This window comes from Gorilla gorilla, chromosome 10, assembly GCF_029281585.2.
Source record: "Gorilla gorilla gorilla isolate KB3781 chromosome 10, NHGRI_mGorGor1-v2.1_pri, whole genome shotgun sequence".
Lineage (NCBI taxonomy): Eukaryota > Metazoa > Chordata > Mammalia > Primates > Hominidae > Gorilla > Gorilla gorilla.
Window position 1 is genome coordinate 50,890,939 of NC_073234.2, and position 11,562 is coordinate 50,902,500.

Consider the following 11,562-nt stretch of genomic DNA (forward strand, 5'->3'; position numbering starts at 1 on the left):
GCTTGAACCCAGTGGGGCAGAGGTTGCAGTGAGCCGAGACCACACCACTTCACTCCAGCCTGGGCATAAGAGCAAGATGCAGTCTCAAAAAAAGGGAAAGAATCCCTCTTGTTAGAGATACAAATCCTAATTTATTTATGGATGAAATCTGAAATTAAGGTTGAAATTTGCTTCAAGATGACTGGGGTTGTGGAGAGAAATGAGTGGGAATATAGAGGAAACAAGAATGGCCATTTTCTACTAACTGTTAAAATTGGGTAACATTTATAGAGTTTCAGTCTTATAAAAAGAGTTCTGGAGATAGATGGCAGTGATGGCCGCAAATCATTGTGAATGTATTTAATAGCACTAAACTGTACACTTAAAAACAGTTAAGACGGGGGGGAAAAGATAAAACAAACAAAAATAAGAACAATTAAGATGGTATATTGTATGTCCATTTTGCCAAAATTTTAAAACTGGGGGCTGGGGCCAGGCCTGGTGGCTCACTCCTGTAATCCCAGCACTTTGGAAGGCTGAGGCGGGTGGATCACAAGGTCAGGAATTCAAGACCAACCTGTCCAAGATGGTGAAACCCCATCTCTACTAAAAATACAAAAATTAGCCGGGCATGGTGGCAGGTGCCTGTAATCCCAGCTACTCGGGAGGCTGAGGCAGAGAACTCCTTGAACCTGGGAGGCAGAGGTTGCCATGTGCTGAGATTGCGCCACTGCACTCCAGCCTGGGCGACACGGCAAGACTCTGTCTCAAAAAAAAAAAAAAGATGTGGGGGGAGTGGTGCGGAGCTGGGCCCAGTCCCTGACACCTGTAATCACAACACGTTGGGAGGCCAACGTGGGAAGATCACTTGAGTCAGGAGTTTGAGACCAGCCTGGGAAGACAGCAAGACCCTGTCTCCACAAAAACAAACAAACAAACAAAATAATTAGCTACTCTGAAGGCAGAAGGATCCCTTGAGCCCAGGACTTCAAGGTGGCAGTGTGCTATGATCACGCACACTGTACTCCAGCCTGCGCAACAAAGTGAGACCCTGTCTCTTTAAAAAATAAAATAAAATAAATAAAACTGGGGGAAAAAATTGGATAATGGGTAAACAGTAACTATACCATTTTATCAATTTATATGCTTCAAATTCCTATATTAAGTTTAAAAAGGAAAAAAAATGCTCTAACACTTAGTAAATTTATAAAGCAGACCATTTTATGCATTGCTTGTGGCTGCTTTTGCCCTGCAAGTTGCTGCAACAGGAATTACATGGCCATCAACATCTATAATATTTACTGTTTGGCTCTTTAAAGAAAATGTTTGCTGACCCTTTTAATAAAACCACAGGCTGAGTATGCCTTACCCAAAATGCTTGGTACCAGCTTTTTTTGTATTTAGGAATATTTGCATTGTATTTTCCAGTTGAGTATCCCAAATCCGAAAATCCAAAAGGCTCTAATGAGCATTTCCACTGAGCAGCATGTTAGTACTCAAAAACTTTTCGATTTTGGAGCAATTCAAATTTAGGATTTGGGATGCTCAAGCTATATAATATGAAGATATAAGAAGGTTAGATTAGAAACCAAAGGCACACCAAGTTGCTGGGAATATCAAATGAAATAACACATGTGAAAGCATAAAATTACCACTGCAGTGAATGTATGAAAGATACATTTTATGATCCTTACAGCCATAGGCCAGGAACCCTCCTCCACTCCTAAAATTGCAATCAGTCAAACAATAAGAAATCAATTATGGCCAACCTTGACAAACTGATTTTAACAAGACCTAAAAAATAACTATGGCTATTGCTTTTACCTAAGTAATGTCATACATTATAGTACACTTTAATGTTAAAATGTCCCCTAAGGAACTAAAATCAAGTAAACAGCATTATTTTAAAAATACAGTCCACTAGGCCGGGTGTGGTGGCTCACGCCTCCAATCCCAGTACTTTGGGGGGCCGAGGCGGGCGGATCACAAGGTCAGGAATTCGAGACCAGCCTGGCCAACATAGTGAAACCCCATCTCTACTAAAACTACAAAAATTAGCCAAGCATGGTGGCATGCGTCTGTAGTACCAGCTACTCGGGAGGCTGAAGCAGGAGAATCGCTTGAAACCCGGGAGGCAGAGGTTTTGGTGAGCCAAGATCATGCCACTGCACTCCAGCCTGGATAACAGAGCGAGACTCCGTCTATAAAAAAAAAAAAAAAAAAAAATATATATATAGAGAGAGAGAGAGAGACCACTAGTCAAGAAAATAGCAATTGGTCAGGCGCGGTGGCTCACGCCTGTAATCCCAGCACTTTGGGAGGCTGAGGTGGGCAGATCATGAGGTCAGGAAATTGAGACCATCCTGGCTAACACGATGAAACCCCGTCTCTACTAAAAAATACAAAAATAAATCAGCCAAGCGTGATGGCAGGCGCCTGTAGTCCCAGCTACTCAGGAGACTGAGGCAGGAGAATGGTGTGAACCCGGCAGGCGGAGCTTGCAGTGAGCCGAGTTTGTGCCACTGCACTCCAGCCTGGGCGACAGAGCCAGACTCCGTCTCAAAAAAAAAAAAAAAGAAAAAGAAAAAAGGAAAACAGCAATGAAAGAAATATTTCAGGGCATGGAATTGCAGGTGAAAAAGAATCAAAAAAAGGGAGGGAAAATAAGGACTCCAAGATGACCCAGATGTCAGACTGCAGACAAAGATTTTAATACAGCTCTTACAAGTACATATATTCATGGATAACATTTATGTTTCTAATACATTGAAATTAAGGGGAAATCACAGCAGAGAGAAGAAATATTTTGAAAAATGGAAACTCTAGAATGCAGCATCTAAAATATTCACTGGACAGTCCTATCACATTGGGGACAGCAAAAGAAAAGTTCAGTGAACTTGAAGATGAACCCAAATCCACAGAAATGATCCAATCTGGAGAACAACAACAACAACAAAAATAGGTTGAAGAAAAATGAACAGAATCTCAGTGACATGAATCAGTCCAACATATGAAATTGGAGTACCAAAAAAAGAAAGGAGAAGACAGGGCAGAAAAAATTTTTGGCAAGTATTTGGAAATTCCCCAAATGCAGTAAAGAATATCAACATACAGAGCCAAGAAGTTTAGTATTTCCCAAGTATAATAAGTAAAAGCATACTAGACACACCATAGCCAACCTACTGGAAACCAAAAATAAAACATCTTGACAGCAGGCAAAGAAAAAGGACACATCATATACAGGGGAAGAACCATGTGAATGATGGTGAACATCTCATCAGAAACAAGAGTCCAGAATGGTATCTTAAAAGAATGGAAAATAATTTTAGCTGTCATCCCTGCATTCTGTATCCATGGAAAATACTCATCACAAATGCTGGGCGCAGTGGCTCACGTCTATAGTCCCAACACTTTGGGAGGCCTTAGTGGGGGGATCGCTTGCCCTCAGGAGTTAAGAGACCAACCTGGATGACAAAGCAAAACTCCGTCTCTACCACAAAAAAAGTAGAAAAATTAGCTGAGCATGGTGGCATGCACCTGTAGTTGCAGCTAATTGTGGCGGGGGGTGGGCGCAAGGCGAGAGGAGGCTGCAGTGAATTGAGATTGTACCACTGCACTCCAGCCTGGGTGATAGGGCAAGACCCTGTCTCAAAAAAGAGTGTGAAATACCAGACATTTTTAGTTAAGGAAAAACTAAGAGAATTCGTTGCTGGTTGGTACTGTAACAAACACCAATGGAAGTTCCTTAGGCTGAAAGGAACTGATACCAGTTATTTTCAGGCATAGAAATCACAATTGAAACAGAATGAAGCACTGCCTCTTAATGAAATCATCAATAAATTAGGAAATGAGTGGATAAACATTATCCACTTAATGTCCCTTTCCTCCAACGTAATCACTTCTAAATCACAGAACTTTAGAAATGAAGAGCATGGACACTACAAAGAAACAAACCAGAACCTTACAGGTTGGCCTGACATACTCAAGATACAACAGCTGGTGGCAGAAAGCACCACCAGGATTGGAGTATAGCATTCCTTGCTTCTGCACCTGTCTTTCCAGGTGTTAGGTCATTCGATTTTAATAAATGGTATAAAAGTTAATGTGAATTTTCTTGCAACTTATGTTGCTATGTGATGGCTCATCAAAAGAAGCATAAAGAAAAACTAAAATGGCAGAGAAAAACATTACTTATAATAAAATATTTGTGTTTTTACTACTATACCTGAGACCCCCAGCAAAAGCAACAGAAATAAGAAATGGGAGGTATAAGGAATAATCAAAATAGTGATTATCTGTAGACATTAAAACATTAAAAAAAATCAGTAAGATACCAAGAAGAAAAAGCAACCAAAATGATTTTAAAGTAGTAAAAATGAATTAACAATGAAATACATAATAGTTACCATAATAATGAATAATGTAGGCTAAAACAACCAGCTGTCCCCAATTTAACCAATAAATTGAACAGAATTCCATTAATTCCATTATAGATTTTGTTTGGCTCTTTGTTGGAACCAGACAAATGTTCTAAAATTGTTTGAAAATGTAATGATCTAAGAAGAGCCAACACAATCCTGAAAAATAAGGTCAAGGACAAACAACTAGCAGAAGTAAATAAGGATATTGTAAAATGATGATAATTAAAACAGTGATATCTGGCCAGGCAAGGTGGCTCACACCTGTAATCCCAGCACTTTGGGAGGCCGAGGTGGGTGGATCACCTGAGGTCAGGAGTTCGAGAGCAGCTTGGCAAACATGGCAAAACCCCGTCTCTACTAAAAATACAAAAATTAGCTGGGCGTGGTTGTCAGGCACCTGTAATCCCAGCTGCGCCGGAGGCTGAGGCAGGAGAATCGCTTGAACCCAGGAGGTGGAGGTTGCAGTGAGCTGAGATTGTGCCACTGCACTCCAGCCTGGGTGGTAAGAGTGAAACACCATTTCAAAAATAAATAAATTAAGACAATAAAATTAAATTAAATTAAACAGTGATATCCAGGAATGCAATCATGGTGTGGTGGCTCACATCTGTAATCTCAGCACTTTGGGAGGCTGAGATGGAAGGGTTGTTTGAGTTCAAGAGTTTGAGACCAGCCTGGGCAACATAGACCCCAACTCTACCAAAAATTTAAAAATTAGCCAGGCATGATGGTGTGCACCTGTGGTCCCAGCTACTTGGGAGGCTGAGGTGGGAAGATCACTTGAGCCTGAGAGGTCGAGGCAGCAGTGAGCCGTGATCATGCCCCTGCACTCGAGCCTAGGTGACAGAGAGAAAGAAACCCCAGTCTCAAAAACAAAACAAAACAAAACAGCCATATTGGTTCAGAGAAACAGAACTCAAAGAAAACAGAGAATCTGAAACAAATCTCATAGCTGCAGAAGGTGCAGAAGAATAGAAATGACAAAAAATTAAGTGTTGAAATAAATGTCTTTCCATATATGGGGAAAAATAGAACTAGATTCCTATCTTATACTATATATAAAATTAATTCCAGACATACCAAAGACCCACTTCTGAAATACTTTAAAACTTTAAAGCTATTAAGAAGACTCAGGAGAATATCTTTATAAAAGCCTCAAAGCAGGGAAAGATAAAAGGGAGAAGAACATCATAGACAGAGGAAGTAGAATGACAGCTAGAAAACAGCCTCATCTGTAATATGGAAACTAATAATCCCACCTACTTCACAGCAATTATGAGATTTAAATATGGTAAGTTCTTAGAACCTCTTAATAAATGTAAGTCACTGTTATCCTAGTTCTTCCACTTACTAGTTATGTGAAACTAGGTAGGTTACCCTCGTGTCTTATTATCCTCACTAGGAAACTGAAGAAAACAAAAGCACTATCTCATTAGGTTCTTGTAAGGATTAAATGAGTCAATACACGTAAAGTGCTTAAAACAGAAAGTGACACACAGAGTTCAACACAGAGGGATTAGTAAGAATAATGTATTACATTTACAAATAAGAATAACTATAGCACACAGGGAATGAGGATCAAGTCAAACTAAGTGTATGTTACTGGATTATGGTTTAGAACACTAGCTCTGGTAGCAATGTGAAGAACAGATTGTTAAGGGGGGGGGGAAACTGGTAACACAGCAGTTAAGAGGCTACTCCAAGTGTTCAAGCCTAAACAATGGGAGATTTTTGGAAAGCATTTTCACAGGACCTGAGAACAGATTAGACATGTAAAGACAGTGATCTAATGTGTCATCAGTGACAATGCCTAGGTTTCCAAATGGTTGTATTGATGGTACGTAGTGATGCAGTTAATTGAGATGAGGTTGAAAGTACTGTGAATATTTTTCATCTGTTACTAAAAATTATTTCTATTGCTCATTCTGAGATCTGGAATTATCTCATATGTTGTAAATCAGCATCTAATTAAACCTCATGCTATTTGAAGTTACCCCTTTGTAAAGAATTGCTGTACACAAAGTATTTTTATGGCTTATCAAAGGATTTTCTGAAGTAGCACATAATACAAGCCAGAAATTTGTTGTTGTTGTTGTTTTTGAGACAAGGTCTTGCTCTGTCGCCCAGGCTGGAGTGCAGTGGTGCAATCTCTGCTCACTGCAACCTACGCCTCCCGGGTTAAAGCAGTTCTCCTGCCTCAGCCTCTCAAGTAGCTGGAATTACAGGCGTGTGCCACAACACCCGGCTAATTTTTTCTATTTTTAGTAGAGACAGGGTTTCATCATATTGGCAAGGCTGGTCTCGAACTCCTGGCGTCACGCGACCCACCTGCCTTGGACTCCCAAAGTGCTGGGATTACAGGTGTGAGCCACCACGCCTGGACCAAGCCAGAAACCTTTTGAAAGTCACTATGGGTTTTTATAAAATATTATCTGTCTGTATTTTTTTAATTCTCACACAGAGAACCAAAACCTGTTCTGGTTTCACACTGATCCCCTCTATTTCTTACCATAATTGGCTTGCCCTGAAATGTTTTAACTTCTTCTCTTAAATATTTAAAAGCCTGTTAACAAAGCACAAAAAAAACTTTCATTAGCATTCAAACATTTCAGTAAAGTTATCTTTATTACGTTGAGAGTTTAGTATTAAACTATAAAAACAAAATTATGTAGGTGATTCCACCGTGCAGGTGGACAAGGAATGAAAAAGTAAAAATGTAACGCCTTCTCAATCACAGTTCATATTTATTGTAGAAAAGCCACCAGGGATTACTGCAGACAAAATGCATTAGGATTGAAAACAGACCCAAAATATCCCTAGAAACCAATTTTAAAATGATCAACTTTCTAATAAATTGTTTTAAAAAATAAAAATCCGTGAGTGATTTTTAAACACTCTTATCATAGATATATTTGTGTGTCAAAGGATTATTTCTCTTTAAGACATGTTAACAATTAAGAATAAAACCATCACCGGGTGCAGTGGCTCATGCCTGTAATCCCAGCCCTTCGGGAGGCTGAGGCAGGCGAATCACGAGGTCAGGAGTTTGAGACCGGCCTGGCCAATATGGTGAAACCCCATCTCTACTAAAAATACAAAAAATTAGCTGGGTGTAGTGGCGGGTGCCACTACAATCCCAGCTACTTGGGAGGCTGAGGCAGGAGAATCACTTGAACCCAGGAGGTGGAGGTTGCAGTGAGCCGAGATTGCGCCACTGCACTCCAGCCCGGGCGACAGAGTGAGACTCCGTCTCAAAAAAAAAAAAAGAAGAAAACCATCAAGTCAAAATTCCAAGAATTTTGTTTATTGCAGACCTATTATGTACTAAAAATACCACTAGGTACATGGTTCTCGATCCCTATGTTAATTTTAAAACTGTTATGTTAATATTCTTATCGACAGAAAACTTCCTAAATCAAAACTGAAAAACTTTAGGAAGATGATCAAAAAGGAAACCAATTGAGCAAAAGCAAAAGGGTGACCAAGGTACTCACTAGTCTTGATAAACATCAGTGTAAACACACATTTTCTCAATTAAAATATACCACTACTTATTTTGCCACTAGGATGGACTTGTATCAGAAAAATGTTTTCTTCTTACCTGTTGTGCATCTGTGTCTGACTGGAAAGTGATATACCAGTTGCTATTGTGTGCAAACTCACAGCTTATCACTTTGGGGCAGTTTTCACTTTTGAACAAAGCTTTCACTTCCTAAAAAGAAAAAGAAAATTAGTTAACTCTAAAAAATACATCAATAATTGGCATTTTTTGTTGGTTTGTTTACTAGTAATGTTAAGCCTATCTTCATGTCTTTGGTCCTATCACTTCACTTAACTTTTGCCCATTTTTCTACTGAGGATGGGCTGTGTTTCAAAACAAATACAGAGTTAATAGGAGATATAGTTGAGTCTGGTCTCAAACTCCCGGATGCAAGCGATCCTTCCGCCTGAGCACTCCAAAGTGCTGAGATTACAGGCACGAGCCACTCCACTTGGCCAGGAGATGTATTTTGTACATGATTTTGGGATGATTTATTTTACAATCAGCAAAGCATAAGTATTTCACTTCCAGTGGCAAGCTAAATGCTTAGTGAAATCTCCCCTGTCCTTTTCCTGCCTGGCCTCCCACAGGACAAGTGATATCTTTCATTAACATTTTCTAGGCAATACAAACTTTCACGCATTCTCATTTAATCCAGTTGCTTTGCTTACAATACATACATTAGTTAATGTGCAAACATATCTTCTCTTTTCCGTAATTAGTATAAATGTAAACAGAAACTCCAACAGCTATATGGATTCAGAAAAACGGTGACTACCAAAACTCAAAATGGTAAAACTGTTAATGGATCGAAAGAAGCTTATTAAAAAAAAAAAAATAAGTGAACATTAAGTATCCTTAAGAAGTAACAGAAGGAAAGAAAATATCTACTGAAACAGCAAAGGTCAAATGCAGCCTGAGAGCTCAGTGGCTCACTTCTGTAATCTCAGCACTTTGGGAGATTGAAGTAGGAGAATTGCTTGAGCTCAGGACGAGCCTGGACAGCATAGCTAGACACCATCTTTACCAAAAAAAGTGAAAATTGGCTGGGCATGGTGGCTGGCTCCTGTAGTCACAGCTACTTGGATGGCTGAGGTAGGAGGACTGCTTGAGCCAAGGAGTTTGAGGCTGCAATGAACTATGATCGTACCACTGTACTACACCCTCAGTGACACGGCAAGACCTGTCTCAGAAAACCATTGATTGAGGAAAAATTTCTTAACATGAAAAAAAATTTTAAAAGCAAAAAACAAAAAACTCCTCAAAAACCCAACAAAACATTTGGTACCCTTGTTTTATTTATTGTTTTTCATGTGTATGAACTCTTTATGTATTCAGACTATGAATTGTAATAACTGCAAAAATGATAATGAAATGGGGCACAGTGGCTCACGCCTGTAATCCCAGCACTTTGGGAGGCCAAGGTGCACAGATTGCTTGAGCCCAGAGGCTTGAGAACAGCCTAGGCAACATGGCAAAACTCCATCTCTACAAAAAAGTACAAAAATTAGCCAGGCATGGTGGCATGTGCCAGTAGTCCCAACTACTCAGGAGGCTGAGAAGGGAGGATCGCTTGAGCCCATGACGTGAAGGCTACAGTAAGCCGTGACTGTGCCACTGCACTCCACCCTGGGTGACAGACTGAAACCCTGTCTCAAAAAATAGAACAAAATAACACTCTATTCTAAATAGCTAATCAATTACAATGTCAGTTACTAATTATCCTCATCTTCTTTAAAGTATATCACCTTATCATGGCAACTTAACATGAAGCTCTGTGGCACAGTGATTATGAAACATGGGCTTTAGAATCAGAGAGATCATGTTCAAACCCAAACTCCTGTCATTTAAGAGCCCTTGTATCCTTGAGCAAGCTACGTAACCATCCTAACTGTCAGTTATTTCATCAGTAAAACGTTTAGGCAATAAAACCTTTGGCTTTAAATAATTGCAAAGCAATAACTGGGAGAATCTAATTGTCAAATTGATTATAATGTATCATTCAAATATTATTTTATTCCGGTACGTGTACCATACCATCTTTATGACTGCAACTTTGCTTTATATAATATTTCGCTGAACAATAGGGTTAGTCCTGCCTCCTTAATCCCTTTTTTTTTTTTTTGAGACAAAGAGTCTCGCTCTGTAACCCAGGCTAGAGTGCAGTGGCTCGATCTCAGCTCACTGCAAGCTCCCAGGTTCACACCACTTTCCAGCCTCAGCCTCTCAAGTAGCTGGGACTACAGGCGCCCGCCACCATGCCTGGCTAATTTTTTGATTTTTAGTAGAGATGGGGTTTCACCATATTAGCCAGGATGGTCTCCATCTCCTGACCTCACGATCCGCCTGCCTCAGCCTCCCAAAGTGCTGGGATTACAGGCATGAGCCACCGCGCCCGGCCCTGCCTCCTTAATCCTTAATCAAAATCTAGTTTTTCATTCATTCTTACAGATGAATTCTCAAGTTCCCAAAATAGCCTATTTATATATTAGTTGCCATTGAATCAATCTAGTAAATTCAGAATGTTTCACTGCAATACTTTGTCTACCCTTCTAAGAAAATAGAACTATATCTTTTCCTTTCTCTATACCATCCTAGTACTTCAGAATTAATGAAACAAATTAGTATTTAACCTTTTCACAGTAACTGATGAAGGCACTGACTTATGCTTTGCCTGTGTACCTCTTCCAATTTTTCTTCTTTGCCACGAAAGGCAGAAGAAACCTCTTTTAATTTGAACAGAGAACATTTAGTGTTAACAATTATTAATAATTTACCTCTATTGGTGTTGTTTCAGGAATCTCTCTAAGAATTACAATACAACGCTTATGACTTGGTCTCACTTTCTCACCCTTCTCATCAACTTGTACCACGGGAGAAGCTGAAATTTAAAAGAAAGGGTATCACTCAAACGTGACAAGTAGTGATATTATTAATGCCATTAAAAAAACTATTCATTTTAATTTCCAACTGAGTAAATTTGCAGAGGCTGGGTTAATATCCTAAAGAAACTAAGTTGTAGAATCAAAGATCATAGGTATGACGATTTTTTGGAGATTTGTATGTAAAGAACACTGTCAAATGTTATTCATTGAAAAAACATTCAGAGTACTTAACAGAGTAACTTTGGCACTGCCTTCAGGGAGCATACAACATATATCTAATAAGGCAAATTTCTTGTATATAATAACCAAATTCTTCATTGAGGAGATAACAAATGGATGTTAACAGAAATTAGTGTACTTTCATTGGCCAAACACTATGCTCAGGAATATAATGAAATCTGATATATGAAGAAATTCTTCCTAAGATTAAAGTTCAAGAAGCCCTTAAACTAAGAACTATATGCAAATTATAAGCTATCCAGGATTTCAACTTACTTAATCTTGCATACTACTACAGAGACCCAAAAGCCATCTTTTAAATGCTGATTATGAGGAAATATTATACTAAATATAGTAGCAAATAGTCGCTTCATGGAGTTAATATACCAGATCTCCATGAGCAGGTAAGTAGAATAAAATAAGCAGTTAAGTGTGATGGCATAGGTATAATAAGTGCCAAGTTCCAGCCTAAACAGGTGGGAGATTCTGCCTCTCTTTGCCAACTTTTAATGCAGAC

General features: G+C 39.2%; 1 protein-coding gene across 26 annotated transcripts in view; it reads right to left on the reverse strand.

Moving 5' to 3' along the window:
- The window catches only part of LARP4 (La ribonucleoprotein 4), a 79,116-nt gene that overhangs the window by 31,148 nt on the left and 36,406 nt on the right, over nt 1-11,562 (reverse strand). For all 26 annotated transcript variants that reach the window (XM_031000757.2, XM_031000749.2, XM_031000750.2 and 23 more), the window contains 3 exons: nt 10,719-10,822; nt 8,002-8,112; nt 6,910-6,963 (listed from right to left, as the gene is read on the reverse strand). In XM_031000757.2, coding sequence (XP_030856617.2) covers nt 6,910-6,963; nt 8,002-8,112; nt 10,719-10,822 — 269 coding nt within the window. The remainder of the gene's footprint in view (nt 1-6,909; nt 6,964-8,001; nt 8,113-10,718; nt 10,823-11,562) is intronic.